At 51.1% G+C, this 19,168-nt stretch overlaps 3 protein-coding genes across 3 annotated transcripts; 2 read left to right on the plus strand and 1 right to left on the minus strand.

The window, feature by feature from the left end:
* Nucleotides 1–282: 282 nt before the first annotated feature.
* PG985_006130 (uncharacterized protein) lies at nt 283–3,780 on the minus strand (the record flags this gene model as incomplete). The annotated part of the gene is made up of 5 exons (XM_066825899.1): nt 283–480; nt 536–1,039; nt 2,938–3,484; nt 3,614–3,664; nt 3,725–3,780. 5 exons carry the CDS (start codon nt 3,778–3,780, stop codon nt 283–285), a joined length of 1,356 nt encoding a protein of 451 aa, XP_066685506.1.
* Nucleotides 3,781–7,010: 3,230 nt separating this feature from the next.
* Nucleotides 7,011–15,010, plus strand: PG985_006131 (ubiquitin carboxyl-terminal hydrolase; the record flags this gene model as incomplete). Its single annotated transcript, XM_066825900.1, has 6 exons — nt 7,011–7,903; nt 7,955–10,670; nt 10,721–11,084; nt 11,142–14,732; nt 14,796–14,852; nt 14,913–15,010. The coding sequence occupies 6 exons, from the start codon at nt 7,011–7,013 to the stop codon at nt 15,008–15,010; spliced, it is 7,719 nt and encodes a 2,572-aa protein (XP_066685507.1).
* A 2,269-nt stretch (nt 15,011–17,279) lies between these two features.
* On the plus strand, nt 17,280–18,935 carry PG985_006132 (uncharacterized protein; the record flags this gene model as incomplete). The annotated part of the gene is made up of 1 exon (XM_066825901.1): nt 17,280–18,935. The coding sequence occupies one exon, from the start codon at nt 17,280–17,282 to the stop codon at nt 18,933–18,935; it is 1,656 nt and encodes a 551-aa protein (XP_066685508.1).
* Between the last annotated feature and the right edge of the window lie 233 nt (nt 18,936–19,168).

The following is a 19,168-nucleotide window of genomic DNA, read 5'->3' on the forward strand; positions in this document are numbered from 1 at the left end:
TAGTGAGACAGGAACAGCTGACAGATGAACAACCTGCTGTCGACAAAGTGGGAATTGTGATGATATCTTCCTCAGCGGCGATACTCGGAACGTGGGCTGCATGCTAGCAACGCCAAGCCGAACAATATAAAAGTACAAGAAATAAAACAAAGTGTAGTGTAGTGTCGCAGGCGATCAGATCAGCCTAAGACTGCCGTGAGACAGCAAGGCAGGTAGCCAAGTGGTTGACGAGAAGCCAACCTCTCGATCCAACAACCAAGTGTGAATGGTTCGTGGGCCGCTTTATGCATAGCGAGAAGAGCCTAAACCACCATGTTTGGTGATGCTGTTGTTGGACTGCAGTGAGTCGGGTCGGGTTGGTTGTTCCTCGATGGTTTGCATTCTGTTGCTGGGGGGTTGGGCAATACCATCAGCAGGTGCTTTGGTAGAGGCCGGGCTTCTGTAACGGGCCAGTGACCATGTCTTTTCGGTTCGCCAATACTACAGATTCCGCGTCAGCATGGGCACGATTAGTGTGATTGGGGTATGTACTTACAGGACGATTGTTAGGCGTAGGACTTCCAGGACTCTTGGCATCAGAAACGGGATCGGAAGATGCCCATCGAGACTCGCCAATACCGCCGTGGCGACGCAGAGGCTTTATACCTTCCTCGGTATGTCCGTCCAGGTCAATCATCTCAACGTCCGAAGTGTTGGATATGCCGCGAATGTGGCTCGAGGAATTTGATCCGGTGCCAATATGAGGAGGGGGGCCAACTCCAAATCCATTGGCCGCGGTCAGGATGAACCGATCACTATGCTGAGCGGGCTGGGAGGCATTCGAAGCTTGCAAGCCTTGGCTAGCAAGACCGTTCGTACCATTCGTGCCAGTGGCAACAGCAGCAACAGGGGCATCACCATTGCCGTTAGCCTTAGAAACTGGAAGCACAATAAATGCTGCCTTGCTGGCGTCATTGGTGTCATTGGCGTAGCGACTACTTCCGAGTCCGCCATGCTTCGGACCCTGGGCAGCAACCGACAACTGTCCGCCTTCAACAGTCTGGCCGTTTCCGTTAGTGACAGTAGTACTGGCGGAACTGCTGTCACCAGGCAGGGCAGGGAAGGACACAGTGGAAGGTGCTTCAGTGCTAGCACCGGCATAGCGACTATTGCCCAGCCCACCATGCGGCTTGCTAGAAGGACCGGTCACATGAGGCAAGCTAGGCGGCGACTGCTGATGGGTGGGAGTTCTCATTGCATCACCATTAGAGCGTGCTGCAGTGGCAGCCGTCTTGATGGGGTCATTGCCGGAGCGATGGGCGCCTTCTCTATGAGGCTGCACATTGTTCAAGAATGTAGTCGGAGCAGGCTGGGAGACGCGGGGCGTTCTAGATGATCCATATGAGGTCAAGCCTGAGGTTTGAAGTGGCTGAGGAGCATTTCGGGCATGAGTGTATGAGCTTCCACCACGCTGGTCATGTGGCGATGCAAGTGAGCCGGATCGAGAGGCTGGAGTGACGTGTTGGCGAGATCCATCGCGCACGGGACCAGATGTGTAGGAACCTGGTCCTGATCTGTAGCCATTTGAACCACTATCCGGGCCACAGCGGGGGATATTGTTCGAACCTGAACGGCCACCCCTGTTACCGTGCCTTGGAGTGTGTTGCGAGGAAGCGAAGGAAGCTCGAAGCTCCTTGGCAGCCGCAAGCTGTTCAGGAGAGAAAGGCATGGCCACTGGAAACGAATGCTCACGTCAAGTAAGACAATCGTCTGCCCATCTGCGTCAGTTTGTAATCGGGGAATTGGTGTGGAAATGTGTGTGTGATGCGACACCTCGAGATCCAGGCATCTCGGTTAGAATACGAGAAATGATGGAGCAACTCACCTGGAAGCGTGTCCGTCGGTATTGGCACAAGTGCAGATCGAGTCAACAAGCAGGATGTTCTCTCACATACCACAACTGTATGTTCCAAGAAGGCATCATCAGCATCATAAAGGTTGCACTTGACGGTAGGTAGGGTTTGCACGATAACCGTGGGAAATGGCAAAAAATTCGGGACAACTTACCACGACGAGGAGGCCTGAACGTAGCGCTTCCTGAGTATCAGTGATGGGTCGGTAGACTTTGCTGGGAGCAATCGCCTTGGATAGAATCAGAATCTTATCCGCAAGTTCCCTCAACTGTAAGTGCAATACCAAGTGCAGATGCAGGTGGAGGTGCAGATTCAGTTGATATTATTGAGGATGGATGAGGATGAGGTGGAGCTTGAAGGACAAGATGAGACCAGACTTGTTATGTTCCATCAGACCATCAATGATGTGTGGGGATGGATCGAGCAGTTGGTCAAGTACCTAACACAAGAGAAGTGACTCCAAATGGTGTAGGGTGTACTGTAAGTGGGAGGGAAAGAGCGACCTTCAACTCGTCGCCGAACAGTATGTAAGTGGCAACAGCGGTTGGGTAGCGCCTTAAGAGGTGCCATAGGCGGCTCTCCTTCCCACCACAAGCGTACAGCTGAGCTTATCGCCTTAAATCGATATTCTAGATCGGGATCCTTAAGCACAAAGCATCAGGTGGGGATAGGCAAGCACCTCCTAAATACATGGCCAGGTTTGTGTATCAAAACCCCCATGAAGCCCTTCCATTTGTTTGTATGTATGGCACTGGCAGGCCAATATAGGGGCTGGAGAGCCCGCCACAAAGATGGCTCGGAAGGAGCCCTTGCGACATAGCCCCTCTGTAGAGCATCTCGCCCAAGTGACATAACCGACGGCTCTCATCCAAGCTGGGTACCCCTAAATGAAGCTTGATGTAAAAGACTGACTCCTCGTATATACAGGCCTTCGCAACGTCGCTGTCGCTGGGGAGCTATAAACAGGAATCCGCAAATCCTGCCCATTCTTTCAGCCCTGTTCCCGACTTCGAAATACACTGGGCTTCGGCTTTTTTCGATCTACCGTCTCGACAGTCTTGATCCTCGTGTCCTTGTAGCCGCCGCTCACGGCTTCCCTCAGCCACGCAACATCGATGACCGGCACTCGCTTTTGGACGAAGTCAATGAGAGCCTTGGAGTTCGGGGCATCCCCTGTAACTCCAATGCAGGATACGCGGGGAATCCCAAGCGCCGAAGTCAGACGCTGTTCGCAAGATTTTGAAAACCCCACGAGTCTGATGGGTGATTGCAGGGGACGCAAACCAGATGCAGCAGCCACCATCTGGGGGAGGTGGCTATTGATGCCGCTTGGTTGGCCAGAACGAGCTACGAAGATAACAGAATATTGCCGAAACGACTCTGTAGTGTCGTGGCTCGTGGTTGATGGCTTCTGCAGACCCCGCGTGACAGTCGTCAGACCAATATCAACGTACTGCCTAATTGCAGGCGCTTCAGGGTTCATTGAGCCATTTTCAGTCGAATCTGTTACATGGCGCTTCCGTTTCTTGATACGTTTCCCTTTGGACGTTGGGGTATGATGTCTCCGGAAGTTGCCCAAAGGGGAGAGGAAGCTAGATGCTGCCGTCAGCACCATCGAATTACAACAAGTCGAACCAGGTACATGAACAGAGAGAGGCCTGGCAGGCTGCTGGCCGCAGTGTTCTGACAGAAAGTCCCCTTCCTTTGGAATACTGGCTTACTTGCATAGAAGCTCCAAGATAGCATCTTGGTCATCGGTTGGGATTTCTGGCCTAGAGAAGCAAGATGTTAGTACTCGTGTACTGGGCTGCGGTCACCAGGGGAAGACATACCATGAGGACGCAGAATATGGGGTATCGAGTTGGTACAGAAGCTTCTTCTTCTCCATCCTGGCAATCATGCAAGGGCAACAGTACTAGGCTGAGAGCATACGTTGCCTAGGACTTGAACGTGATGGCTAAAGAGCCAAGCTCTGCAGTCAAGATCCCGTGCTGATGTTGATACAAAAGCAGCAATGCTTGAAGATATGCTATGAGCAGTCGCTGGCCACAATCGGTTGGCAAGGATGGAATCAATGTATGCTGTCTTTTGAAGGCAACCCTTTGTCATGTCCACCACCTGCAGCAACTGATGGATGATCCACCTGACGTGCAGATTCAAGATGGAATTATTCAATCCATCCTGGCTAAAAGTGGCATGTATGAGGTATCTAGAAACAGCATCTGGCACGTGCACCTGGCACGTGCGCTGGTGCTTTATCATTCATAGCGCTAGACTCTATGTAGTTAGCGTCATCGAGAATAAGCATTCATGTCTCCCTCTGTCTCTCTACTTGGCAGCAGACTCGGGTCCTACGTGTTGGTAACGTGCTTGTTGTGGGAATTCACCTCAGTGCCTCTATTAACTGTGCAAGGAGATACAACATACGCCAGGAGTTTCTGAGCAAATGGCAGTATAATGACATCTCTGATCACTGTATATGAAGGATGTAGTGCATGTGTAGTCAACCCCCTCACATTTGCATACTATTGATAGACCGAGTTGAATCTATAGGTGGTGGTTTAACATATCTAGTTTTATATTAAAAGGCCTAGAACATTACTATACTTAGCGCTATAAGTAAGAAAATAGCTATCCTTATAATACTTTTAATATATAAAGTAGCTTTTTAAAAGAGCTTTAGTAAAACGATTTAAACTAATAATCTTTATATAATATTTAATATTTAAAAAAAGGTAATGTATTTTTATTTATTATATAATCTTATAAGTAGTATTTATAAACCTTAAGTTATAATATTCTTTAATTATTTAACTTTAATATTTATTAAATAATAAGTAGATAATTAATATATATATATATATATATATATATATATATTAAATAAAGTTAAGATTTAATAAAATAAATAGAAATACTTTAAGCGTTAATTTATATTAACATCGATTTAATATATATATATATATATATTAATTATCTTTTATTAAATTAACTTTAAATAAAATTTTTAAAAAAGTGGATTTTAATAATATATAAAGCCTACCTTTATTAATAGATATAATATTTAATATATATATTAATAATAATATATATTTTTTAATTGCTTAATTCGTTTTTAATAACGGTAATATATAAACAGATAATAGATATAGCTTCTAAAAATATGCGATAACAGGGGTTTGAAACAGGGGTTACCGGCCCCTTGTTTTCTCCAGTTTTGGTACATTTCCCTATGAAATTTAAAGTTCCAACGGGCTAGCTGCCCATCCAGTCCACCCCTCCAGTCGACCTACTAGCCACATCCACTAGCCACATTACCAGCCACCTACCGGACCAGCCTCTCAGGGGCCAATTTAATGCCTTTTTCCTACTAGAGCTAGCCCCACTTTAAGTCACGTGCGAGCCCCTAAGTGCATATGTTGGAGAAAACGCATAAAATATCGTTGCCCGAGTCTTATCTATTAACAGGGGTAGGCCCTGTAGTATGTTCAACAAGGTATCCATTGGGTGGTGGACAGGCTGACGCGCTCGTATCTGGACCGGGCCAGAGACGCGTACAGTGGGCGAAAAGTACTTCCACACCTAACCTATGCACAAAGGGTACCTACTGCTGTCTAGTTTTTCCCAAGGTCCCATACCTATTGATTAGATTGATCTGGTATGTAGGAGGCACATAACCTCTATCAGTGATGCATGTGTAAAAAGACCACCCACACGTGCTTCCAGTCATCGAGTTGAAGCTCAAGCTTCAATAGGTACCTGGGTCAAGAACCTGCACGTTTGTAAGACCCAAAAGGCCAGGGTGGGTCCCCCGCAGTTCATCTTTCTCTCTGTCTACCTACCTACCTACCTAACCTACCGTGTTGGTGCACATCTCAAGCTTCTGTTGCAGCTGCCTTGCCTACAGTATCCAACAACGTTGGATGGACATGGAACCGAACTAACTCTCTACATGTATGATCGATTTAGGTACTTCCTAAACCCGCTCACCCACCCACTCAGTCACATTTCTCCTGTCACTCTCCCTCGAGGACTGCTTGCATCCCAGGCATTGCCTTGGCTGGATTTTGTGCTGTTCAGTCACCCGTGCGTTGATCTACCAGACAACTCTTCCACCTAGCAGATCTCTCCATAGACGAGAACGATTGACCTTTCTACTCTGCTCTGATACTACACTACCAACCTCAACCTCAGCTTGGATATGACATCTGTTTCCCTCCCCCGTCACCCAGGTATTTTTCGACGATACCATAAGGCTGCCGGTGCCTGCAGGAAGCCTCCCTACTGTTAGGGGCCGTATCCATCACAAGCTCTCCTGTACATCCTGTCTGCCTACAAGGCTGGACTGCTGTCAACGGTATGTCAAATCTGGTTTTCCACTTTCTCTTTTTGTGCCTTAAGATCCATTCCATGGTCATCTTTCTCCTGTCGAGCCTTTTATTGCATTTATTTCTGCTCTCTAAAGCCTGATTGATTGGAGCAAGTCTTTGCTTCACGTCCACTTCACGAGGTACCTACCTACATCATTGTGGGCGGCAAAGAGGCTCCGTTGCTCGCTAAGCAGTTGGATGCCTGCGTTTATGCCTGCGACTTCCGTCCTTCCCCCCACCATACAGCCACTAAGCTCGCCCCTCCCCCGCTCCTAGCGTGACGTGAGCCAAACCCATTGCTGCCAAAAGTCGAGCTGTCCCTCAAAGTTACCAGCAGTGATATCCACCGATCATCAAGAGCTCCTACCCATGTCCATCCCGATGCTATCTGCCTTATCCGCTACTTCCTTGCACTAGCCTCCATGTAAGGTATTCGACTGAGGATTCGCATTCGTGGTTGACCTTGGGGGAGAGCCAAGCTTGTCATAACACATCCTCGAACCCTTGTGGCCTGGGACTGAGCTAGTTCTTTTTTTCTTCTTCCTTTCCTTCTCAGTCCCGTGCTGGACTTGCTCTCTGTTATCCCACCTGATTCGCGTCCCCTTGTCCAACATTCTCCCCCACGCGTGCATTCCAACCCACATGCTGATACAGACGAAGCCTGCAAGCCGCCGAGCCATCTCGCGCGAACGCCCCAAGCTCGGAGAGACGTACCTGGAGCTCCTTCATTTGCGTTTGCACCAACCAGATGGACCTGGATTCGAGAGCCTCGGCCGACTCGACAGATCGTGCTGTCTCCTCTGAGCCTTGCTCGACACGCCCCAATCCCTTCGGCGACAGCGATATTTCGGCCCGGAAGCGTCGTCGAACCTCCCGTACCGGATCACGCAGTAGATCTGTCGAGTCCTCGCTCTCGCGTGTGGGCATGCCCGACGAATCCGCCATCATGCGAGTTGACACACCCGAGCCTATCGCACCCAGCACCCCTCCGTCACAATCACGGGGTGTAATCAGCGAACCTCACTCTAGCAAGGTCACAATCAACTTGCGGAACACCGAAGGTCATGTCCCGGTCCCTTCGTCACCCGAATCCCCTTCGACTGCCCGAATAAGAAAAGATTGTGTCAAGCCCAGCGTTGAAGCTTCCGAAATGGACATGGGCCCTGCACCCCAAGGGGCTACAAGCAATCTTGGAGATATAGATGAAGAAGACTCGGATGATTCAGAGGTGCAAATCGTTGCTGTCAGCAATGCCAGAAAGAGCAGCCGCGACGAGATGAGTTTCACAAACCTACCTACATCTATCTTCCCAGCCGAGCCCCACGACGCCTTGGACATGGACCTCCTTATGTTTTCATTTCCATACCATTCCGCAGATGAGAGCTGCTATGATACTGTCGCTAGGCTTGTTCAGTTCCTGCAGCAACGTAGGTCGTCACAGTGTCAATACACTGGCGTCCAGAAGCTGATCGATCCAGAAAACGTGCAATTCGAGGAAGTGCTAGGTAGTCTGAAAGGTTGGTTTGACCAGTACCTGATTGCTGCAAGAAGCGCACCTACAGCAGTTGTTCAATCTTTCGGCGAGAACAAAGCGTTCTGGGCAAATTTGCCTGAGCTGTTCTACATATTCTTTGGCAGAAGGTATGCTCCTTATCCCTTATTGCTTATGTATACCAGCTCACGATTCTATAGACACGCCCTTCCAAAACCCCGAGACCTGAGAGAGCTCACTCGAAGTGTTTTCCTGCAACTAGCACAGATTACGGCCTTCTTCCTCATCCATGACTGCCGGGCTTTGGAGGCTGCTTCTCACGATGACGAAGCAAGTGAGCCAGACATGATGTCTGCATCCTACCTTCCTTGCCTTGCCATTGTCGGTCGACACGAAGAGCAGAATGGGCAATTCATGGAAAATACACCAGAGATATCGGCAATGCTTGAACTTTTCCACAGATGTTCCGGCGGAGCAATGTCGAAACTCAACGAGGTAGCTAGTTTACATCTGAACTTGCTGCCACGGTTCCCGAGAAGAACGATGGATAATCTCCTGAACATCGCCAATCTTGCAGACACTATCTTACAGGATATCTCTTACCCGGCTGAGTACCGACAAATCTCTCCGGAGGCGCGGTACACGCGGGCTCAGTCAGATCTGGTTTTAGGTCATCGGCTGTTCAATACAGTATCCGATGCAGTGCGTATCGTGATTGATAAATGCTTGAACCACTTCGCTCATGATACCGCGAACGGCTTGATACCCCATCTCACCACAATACTGCGGCTCAGTCTACACGGAGAGCACAAAGAGGCCATGGAGCTCGTGCGGGAACATCAGAAGGAGCATCCGGAAATTGCGCTGAACTTCGCAATTGATACGATATCCCATGAATGGCGATACGGCGTGCTTGTGAAGCTTATCAGATCCCGCCAAATGCAGTTGAGGGTGGCCGCTGTCACAATGCTGTCCCAGGACCTTGTCAGCTCCTGGAGAAAGACCAGCGACGCTCACGATGAGGGGGGCCAGGGTCTGGAATACTTGCGCTACTTCGCAAAGTATCTGGTCAACACGGGGCTGATCGACTACATCTTAGGGCCCACTTGCCATCCAGAGATCACACAGGAAAGTTCCAACATCATAGGATTCTTGGTTGTCACCATCACGTTTACAGCTGCACAAGCAAACCTCTTCTGGGATACAGTAACTTCTACTCAGGACCCTCGTGTGGCTGAGGCACTTGTGCGTATGTTGGCAAGGATCACAACACTCATGGTGCCTGAGCAACAAAGCATGATGTGGCAGCATATGCAAAATCTGCCCCTGGAAGCCATGACCCCCTACATGAGAGACCTTTGCGATGCGATGATAAAGGCTCCCACGAACAAACAACAGCCGAGTCCTTCGTTGGCCCCCATGACGACTTTGCATTTCAACTTTATACTCAGGCTGATGCGGGAGTCGTCCGTATTGGATTCCCAGGGCTCCATAGCTTTTCCGGAGGTTCAGCACTTTGCTATGATGAAATTCAAGGAACTACTTCATCATTTCATGCCCCCCAATGTCCGGCAGGCACTTATCTCTGACTGCATTACCGACATAGCGTCAAAGTCGCCAACAACATCTGGCAGCCTTTCGGCTTTGTCGATGCTGATTCACAAAGCACAAGCGCAGAATTTGGCGATGCTCATCGCTGAACATGACTTTGCTCGACTCATCATTGACGAGCTTGAAGCGACAATTTCCCGCGCCCGAGACATTGGTAATGTCATGGTATATGCAAACACACTGGAAGGTAATAGCATCAATAACGCGCGTCGGGACCTCATCTGCTCACTTATACTTAACCATGGATCTTCAATCACCTCTGTCGACGGTCGGCGACTCTGGGACCTATTAGTAGGTACAGGGGCCGTGTGCCATGAAGACAGACGTGCTGCTTGGCACAGTCTGAATGCTCTCCGGAAGCATCCGCACCAGGAGCAGAATCAATATCTGATCTCATGTCTCCATGAGTACCTACCCACTCTCCCGCCGTCGTGTTATTGCGAAGGCGCACTGGAATTTGTTCGCTATAGCCTCCTAAGCCTAGTGAATGATCCAAACGGCGCTGTTTTTGACGAAGAAGGTCAGTTGGAGACGGACATTGTCGAGCTCATCTGGCATATTATCTTGACAGCGCCAAGCCAGAGCATCGAGAAAGATGCCATTCAGACGCTTGTGAATGAAGTTTATGTGGAAGGCAGTTTGATCATGTCTTTCCCTCTTCATCGAGCTCGTAAAGCGCACTTTGGCCTTGTGAACCGGTGCCTAGATCAGCTGGCAGCGGCCGCACGAGCACTTCAGGCGTTCAACAATAGTCCATCGAACCGAGACGATGGATCAATGATCACTGAGGATGCAGAGAACCAGCAGAAGGAACAAGAGCTGAAGTTTGTCAGATCCCTTCTCGTGTTGCGCACCTTCCAAAAGACTCTACAGAGTAAAGCACACTTTGCTGCCCCGGATCTGAGATCTCTCATGCTCCAAGCGCCTGGCACCATGGAAGGAGAGTCAGCTGGACTCAAATACCAATCCTTTGATGGACATGTACACACAGAGGTCAAGCCCCTCAGTATAGGAAGGCAGAACACTGCAGCGTCCTTGCTTGCAAGTCTTAGAGAAGAGACGGGTTTTGACAACTATCGTATTTTTTACCGAGGGGCACCGCTTGCACCTACTGAAGAGCAGATCTGCAAATCGCTGGATGAACTTGGTGTCCATGATGGACTCATTCTCGTCAAGAAGGAAACAGGCGCGGTGCTCTCTCCCGTCAGAATCAAGCCCGGAGCATCACCTCTGGAGATTGAAATCATGAGCCATTTCAAGCAGTTGTGGGAATATTTGAGCATGGAGGAAGAACTGGCTCAGGAGGTACTGTGATCAAGCCAACATTATGGGCCTTAAGCTAACATGGTCATTAGATATACGCGTTCCTCGTGAAATTACCGGCAGACGAATCTTTTCTACAGGCATTCGAAGATGGCACGGCAACTTCCGAGGACATATTCCCACTTGGCCAGCCGTTCAAGTGCCTTTATGCGATACATGCCCTCCGCGAGTATCTGAGCACACGTCGACTTAAGGCTCAGGTATCGCAGGTAAGCGAACCGGATACTGACGCCCATAAACGGGTGGTACTTGACCAGAGTGAAGCTCTCATTAAGGCGGCTTCATTAGTTGTCACGGCCATCTGCAACAAGGAAGTCATTGGGCAATGTGCGAATGAGGCTATTCGTATAATGCTTAGTCTGCACTTGGTTGACAATCTCGTCCAACTTCTAAAAGGTCAGTCGTATCACGCTGGGTTGCGACTTTGGCAGTGCTCTGCTAACGTTATTTTAGAATCTGGCACTGCTCCTTCCGTTGTTGATTATCTTACCCCGGCTCTTTTGGAGCGCCTGCTGGAAATCTTGCGTTTCGCTACCGCTGTATCATCGACCCAGAACAGCATAGAGTTGATCAACAGGAGTCTGGAGGCTCTGCTTGAATGTTGTATCAAGAGCAATTCGTTCTGGGATACATTCAAGAGCAGTCGTACTGCGAAAGAAGCCTTACAGAATCTTCTTGTTGACGATGACAGGCCATATGTGAGGAAGGGGGTCGTGAAGCTTATGAGTGCCAAGATCTTCTACAACCATAGCCCACCCGGAACGCCTGCTTTGGCCTTTGCCGAGTTCTTCTGGCCAATCGCTTTTGAACTGCTACCACGCGCTGTCGGAGATTCGGAAAAGAGCGAAGAAGTATTCAGCCTCGCCATTGTCCTTATCAAGAAGTTAGGCGACGCAGAATCGGCCGTGCTAGACTTAGGGCACTGTCTTTTTCAATGCGGCGACCTCCTACTTCAACACAACAGCGTTGAGGATATTTCTCATCCTGAGCGTATCGATGTAATCTCTCATGGGCTGCTTTCTATTCTGAGCCACGGAGGTCGACACTTGCGTGCCAGGAATGTGCCCTTGCAGCTCCCTCAAAACTTTCTCAAGGTTGCTTTCCGTAAGCATCTGTTCCCCGAGGAGAATGAAGAAGGACCACTCGTCCCAGAGGTCTTGTTGAATCCTTCTTCAAGAAACATGCTGTGCGACATTCTTAGCAATCTGGCCCGTGAAACGCCCGGCCAATTGAGGGCTCTCCTCCGCAGTCTCGAAGGGCTGACAAAGTATTGCCCTGATCAACCTGATGATCCATACAGATATGAACTGCCTCCCCTTTTCGACCGGGCCAAGGCCATCCGTTCATCTAGCGGATACCCAGGACTGCGAAATCTCTCCAACACGTGTTATCTGAACTCTTTATTCACTCAGCTGTTCATGAACACCGGGTTTCGCCGCTTTATGCTCGAGAGACCCATTATGGACACAGAGACACATCACCTTCTTAGTGAGACGCAGGTCCTATTCGCCAATATGCAGGGGAGCATCCGCAGATTTGTTGACCCCCAGTCCTGCGTGTCGTCAATTATGACGTACGAGGAAACCCCTATCGATATTCACAATCAAATGGACGTTGATGAGTTCTACAATCTTCTCTTTGACCGGTGGGAGGCGCAACTGCCGACGGAGAGGGCCAAAAAAACACTGAAGTCGATCTACGGGGGCCAACTTGTCCAGCAAGTCAAGTCGAAAGAATGCGAACATGTCTCCGAACGTATGGAGCCTTTCTCAGCCATCCAATGTGACATCAAAGGCAAGTCTGGGCTAGAGGCAAGTCTTCAGGCATATGTCGATGGTGAGATCATGGAAGGTGATAACAAATACAAATGCGAAACTTGTGATCGGCATGTGGATGCGGTCAAGCGGGCCTGTCTCAAGGACATACCGGATAACCTCATCTTCCACCTGAAGAGGTTCGATTTTAACCTGAGGACTCTTCAGCGAAGCAAAATCAACGACTACTTTCCATTCCCGAGCAAGATAGATATGCAACCCTATACTATCGAGCATCTCAGCAATCCTTCGGACAATGCCGAGCCCGACACTTTTGAATTGGTTGGTGTTCTGGTTCACTCGGGCACTGCTGAATCTGGCCACTACTACTCGTATATTCGAGAGCGGCCCAGCACCAATGCCTCACCCTGGGTGGAGTTCAACGATGACTCGGTGACCACGTGGGACCCTTCGTCGATGGCTGGCATGTGCTTTGGCGGCCAGGACTATCCTCGTTCACACTACGACAATGGACACGTGTATGAGAAAGTTTACAGTGCCTACATGCTGTTCTATCAGAGATCCTCTTCGCTCAGACGGCAACAGGCTGAGCTGCTCGCTTCCGGCATTCCAGGTCCCCTCAAGTTTGCCCTGCCCTCTGACCTTGACCTTGCCATCAAGGAAGAAAATTGGGCCATCATACACAGGCATTGTACCAACGATCCTACGCACATTCCTTTTGTCGTGAAGGTCCTTGCCAACGCGTGGGAGGGTGAATGCGCCGAAGATCATATGATCCAGGACAGTGCTATCAAAGTTGCACTTGGTCATCTAGACCAAGTGGTCTCACGTGCCAAGGAAACGCCCGATTTCGACGCCCTTTATCACGTCCTAGTAAGCGTCTGCAGGAAATGCCCTCGGTGCTGCGCCATGGTTTTCAAGTACTTTGAGGCGCGACCCGAAGCTCTTCGTAATTTGATACAGCGGAACGCCGACCCGGCAATAAGACACCAGGTCGGAAGCTTGTTCATCTTTGTACTGAGCACCATCAGAACTCGCTATCCCCTTGAATATGGCGTTTCGGAAGCGGATGGTACGGCACCAGGCCGAACGAAACTGGCAGGCCCCCCTTTGGTCATGTCTGCCGGTGGCCTGTTCCTTCGGCTTTGGGAGACTTTTCATAGTGCAATCCGCGCCTGGCCTGAGTTCTTTGGAGTCATGGAAGATTTTGCGCAGCTTGGACGACCCGAGGCGGCCGTGCTCCTGCAAGCTGACTTTCTTGAAAAGCTCATCTTGATTATTGCGGCCGATGCCAATGCCGGCCTGGAGGACGTTCCGATGCAATACTCGCGTCTTGTTACTGTGGTCAACAGGCGAATGGCCACCAAGCCTCCCAATTACGAGAATGTCATCGCCTTGATCGACACGTTGATGGGTGTCATGGACAGCCCGATTACCCGTGCATCGACTATACCGGAGAACAGCGGCGAACGCTTGGCTATGTCGCTTAGAGAGCAGAACATTCCATATACTGCCAGAGAAATCAACCGGCTTCACGCATCTTGGCCCGGCCTTCCAGCTGCGGTTTTCATTGATAAGCTGATACAGATTGACCAGAACGCGGTCGCAACCGACAGCATCATCGGCCGCCTGATGGAACTGAACGAGTCGATGGACGATAAAGTGCTTGACACATTACGCTATCGCATCACTGGCCAGATGGTCTCGCACGCTGTGGCTCCCTACCTACGCATGGCGGTGCTGTATGTCCAGACCAGCAACAATCCGGCAGGTGTCGAGACCCTCATCAGTCATGTAAATTCGCAGGCCATGGCGCTCCATAACGTTGCCGAGGGCCTGAACTTTCTCGACTTCTTCAAGGAAACATTTGATAGTTCCCGGGTGTCGCAGAAGAGCCTGGACGATGTGGAGCTCCAGGGATTACGCAATCTGCCATGCTGGGCTCCTGGTCTGATTGGGTCGGTTGACCGCGCTGTGGCATACTCAACCGAGGTGTTCCTACACGATGTCGTATTTTCCCATGGCTCATCACCCAACTTTGGTGACGAGGACGGCGGTGCTATTCGGTCCCAGGCTGTTGCCCGGGCCGGTGCTGAGATAGCGATCGAGTGCCTGGTATACCTCCGAGATACCTATGTGGCTCGAGGGGTTCAGGCACCCCGAGATCCAGTCGGACGTTTAGAGGCGGTCATCACTGCTGCCGAAGGCTATTTCAATGGGAATCTTGGTGTTGATGACCTGAAAGAGCAGTATCAGGAGCTCAGACAAGGTGAGTGAGGCGAGTGCAAAGTAGCAAGCATGGGTGCAGAAGCTAATTGTCGTTATGTGCTAGAGGTTCTAGAGCCAGTGAGACGCCTCACGGTCGATGAGATCGAGGAGGATGGATCTGGTATGTGGAGCGATTCCTCTTCCTCGGCCACCTTAGACGAGTTGAGCTGATTAAATGAAGACTGGGACAACTCCATCGCCTCGTCGGAACAAATGGATAGTCTGGCCGACCTTAGCATGCAGGCCATGGGCGAACTTCAGGACGCGGAGATGCAATGATGATGACGCCCCAACTACGAAGGAGACCTCAAGAGGCATGATTCTTGGGCTTATGAATAATGACGGACGCAGGCGGCTGCGTGATACTCTCCCGTGCTTTCTTCTTTGGTTCTTTCCTTTTTCCCCCCAGCGATTCGACATGGCCCCGACCACGATGTCTGGATGGCTGGAATGCATAGCACAGGAGTGTTTGGCGTCTCAAGGCAGGGAACGACGATTACGCCCTCATGGATTCACTATGGTTCATTAAGCAGGTTTTAGAGGGCCATGGCATGGGTGGCCGTTTGTACGAGTGATGTTGGTTGCATAGAATGTCAAGGGGGCGTCAGACTCGCACCGAGCAGGCCCGATATTTCGCTGGAAGAGGAAAGGGGCAAAAACGGTGGCCGTTTTGGTGGCGAGCCTAGAGACAATAGCAGCTCCTACGTGGCATACAGATTTTCTTTGCATGAATGACCAAAACATCAATCGCCAAATGATTATTATTAGATGTGACAAACTAGAAGCAGCATGCCAGCTTGAGGATTGATGATCGGGGCGCTTAGATGAGGAGAATGGCAATGTGAATGTTGTCGGGGTGGGGGGGGAGAGGACGTGATTGACCTCGAGCTAATTTTATCTACTCGATATACATACTCGGATGCAGGTAGAAGGGGACGACGCAGTCCATAGGGAAGGAACGGAGAAGTTATATATTGGGAGGAGGCAGACATTGTCACAATCACTTGCCCACTTAGTCACATTAGCTTGTGGTGGTGGGTGGTGGGTGATGAAGAGCGGGCAGCCAATCACCAGGCACATACATGGGTTTATTAGTAGGCAGATCTTGGATCTCTGTCCATCATGGCTGGCACCTGGCAGGGGTCGGGAGTTATTTTTGGAAGATGGGGCATTCCACGTTCTATTTTAAGTGCGCTAACCGCCGGGCGAGCCTGCTAAAGATACCAAATACCACCTAAACCTGCCACTACCTAGACCAGAGCAGCAGTGCGGGGTGAATTGAACATTGAAGCATCACACACACAACAGGAGAAGACAAGTTGTGATGTCAGCGGATCCAAGCATGCTCTGTGCCAAACAAATGCGTCCGGCCAATTGATTAAGTCCAGCCCACGGAATCACCAATACCGCGAGTCAGGCCCGGCCAAAGATGGAGCAGGTCATTAAGCTGAGGCTAATTCATCAGCCCTAAGGCTGGGCTGAAACCGTCAAAAACGTATGTCGGATTCGACTTGATCGGATGACATTTGCAATCATGCAGCAGCCATGGGATGGGCATATGTAAGAAAGGGGAACGCAAGAGATCCAAGGGGATCCCTTTGAAAGGAGATCGACCGCTAAAGACGAAAACAGACAAAAATCTAAAAACAGTGTGATGGATGATCGTCGACCGACCGCCCTGACCTGACCATTACCCCTGCTTGCACCTGCAGCCTGCATGCAGCATGGAGGGGGAGGGCAAGGGCGAGGGCGAGGGCGAGGGCGAGGGAGAGGATGTTCCTCCTCTCGTGGTCGGTCGCAGTCATCACACGTTTACTGGCCTCTAGGTTGCAGCATACCGTAAAAAATAATCTGAAACTTAGCGTCCATGGCCAACCCCTGCCCATCACTCGCATCTTGGTTCGACATGGCATGGCACCATCAATCCTATCAGAGTGGCTGTTCCGTTTCGACATGGCCCAAGATAGAAAACTCGCAGAAGCCCGACAGAGCCTTCGCCCCGCGAACCACGTACATCATTCGCAACTGCACGCGGCCCTTGGCTGTTTCATCCTCGCTACCCATCCTCTGGCCTAGAACGGACTTCCCTTTTCGTCAGCAGCTGGGAAACAAACACGCCAAGTCCGATCTACTATTCTTGCCTAGCCGCTTACAACCTCGCTCGCCAACCCATCCCATCCCGGGATAGCAGCCGGGGAATACTAGCTGGCTTACTGCCCTTCCCAGTCAGCAATCTACTTGCTGCTTGTTTCATGTTTCCAACTCTATCTTCCGTTCTCAGATACATCAATAACACCACTTCTGCTCCTCACCGCTGACTCAACCGTCACCTCGATCGACCCCATCATCTATATCTGCTGTTGCTCCCCAACGCCAACTTGAATCCAGAGAAGCCTCTTCCCCGAACCACTTCGCCCATTCACTTCTTTAATTCAATCTTTTTGGCCTGGTGCCATCATCGTATAGTCTAATTCCGACTCCCCAACGTACTCCAGACACAGCTATTGTCAATCCGTAATCAGCCCGGCGATTGGCTTCTCTGGCAACCATGTCACTGCTCAAGCAGCGAATCTCGTCGCCCCTTGAGGCAGGCACTTCTCTTCTCGACTCGGAGAGCATCCCCCTCTACTTCACCGACGCTCTCGAATATATTTCGAAGCGACTGGCCCGCAAAGCTCTGCATGTTACTCTGATTGTGGTGCGTAAGGAGTATCAGGTTCCATCGTCGTGTGCAACACCCACCTCGTCGTCAACATCCAGCCCGACGTCTTTTGAATTTACCATGCCTAGCTCGCCATCGCGCTTTGCCTCGCCAGTGGCGGGCTTGCGCCAGCTGGTCCGGCGTGGCACAAACAGCTCCCTTGCATCGGTCTCGTCTGCCGCGTCCGTCGACTCGGGTTATGGCAGCACTGCCTCATCCACCTACTCCTCGCCTTCGACCCGCAAATGGCCAGCTACCCCTTGCACACCCATGACGCCACACACGCCCTCCTCGGTCACGACAGCAACATCGACCGCGTCAAACGCCTCAGCTGGTGGGCCCAATCACCTGGGCATCCGCCTCATACACGCAACGCCACCGTCTGCTAGGGATGAAAAGATACTGCGCGCCATCTTCTACAAGGCGGAGCGCAAGTATCGCGCCGGGACGGGCTGGCTGCCGCCCGCTACCACGGCAACTGCGTGTGGGCTGAGCGGCGACCTGATCCGGCGTTCGCTCTTGCAGAACGAGGTGCTCTTCTCCGCCGAGGGCCTGACTCTCCTGGGTCTGGACCGTCTGTATACATTCAAGGCTGCATTGTCGGCGTACGCGCGGACGACGCTGCCTGCATCCTCACTCACCAAGCCGCTGATTATGCCTGCCGACCGCATGATGGAAGATGCCGTGGACAAGCTACGGCGGCTCGTTCTGGCCAACGGTGGGCGCCCCATAACCAAGGCCGATTTGCATCGTCGTTATGACTGGATAGGCGTCAGCGCCAGCGCACTAAGCGACGTTGAGCGCATGTACCGACGGGCTTATGGTGGCTGCGACCGGGTCGGCGCTTTCGAGGTCACGGCTGAGGATGTCGGCAGAGTGTTACTGGACCTCGCTCCTCCTTCCCCTCCTTCGCACACCCTGTACCTCCCTTCTGCCGCTCAAGACGTACCCATTGTGAAGATCGGGACACCGCCGAGTCCGAAAGGGCCGGTTCTCAAGCTGCAGACCAAATTTGACGACAATAAACCTGCGCTGGCGTCTGTCCACCAGAGTAATGTGAAACAGTACGCAAAGGGGGAGGAGGCGCCCAAGCCACGAAAACAGTCCCGGCAAGAAGAGGGGGACTTCATGGATCTTGAGATCACGCTGGACGGTCTGGACATCACCAGCGGTTGCGCCGAAGAGGAAGAGGAAGACGGCGATCTGACCGCGCGGCCGTTCACGACTGGGCGGCCTTTCTGGAACAGCGTCGCCGCCGCCGAGGCGTCGTCATCAATCGACGAGATGATGATGATGGCATCACAGACACATCTCAGCCCCTTGGTGACCGCCGACAACCACAGATACTCCCGGTTTTCCGTGTCGTCGGCGTCGGGGCACGAGGGACCTCTGACACCCAACGGGTACGACGACATCTCGCCCATCACGAGAGGGGAGTGGGGATTCCTCTTCGCCGGCGACGGATGGAGCCAACCTCGTCAAGGGGCTGTAGAGACCTTTTAGTGAGAAAGGAGATGACCCGTCAAAGAAACCCGATGATAGAAAAGAGAAACCCCCAAGACACGAGAAAGGCTTCGCGAGAAGCTGCAACGTTTGTATGATGCATGCATGAAACGATTAGAATGAGGCGTTCGGGGGCAGCCATGGAATTATAATGGGTATTTTGTTTTTCTCTTCTTCTTCTACTACTTCTTGTATCATAGTTTTCATCTGCCGCTCGATTGCAGCGGAGTAGA

This window comes from Apiospora marii (genome assembly GCF_038362585.1).
Source record: "Apiospora marii strain CBS 49790 chromosome Unknown utg000004l_segment0_segment0, whole genome shotgun sequence".
NCBI classification, from domain to species: Eukaryota; Fungi; Ascomycota; class Sordariomycetes; order Amphisphaeriales; family Apiosporaceae; genus Apiospora; species Apiospora marii.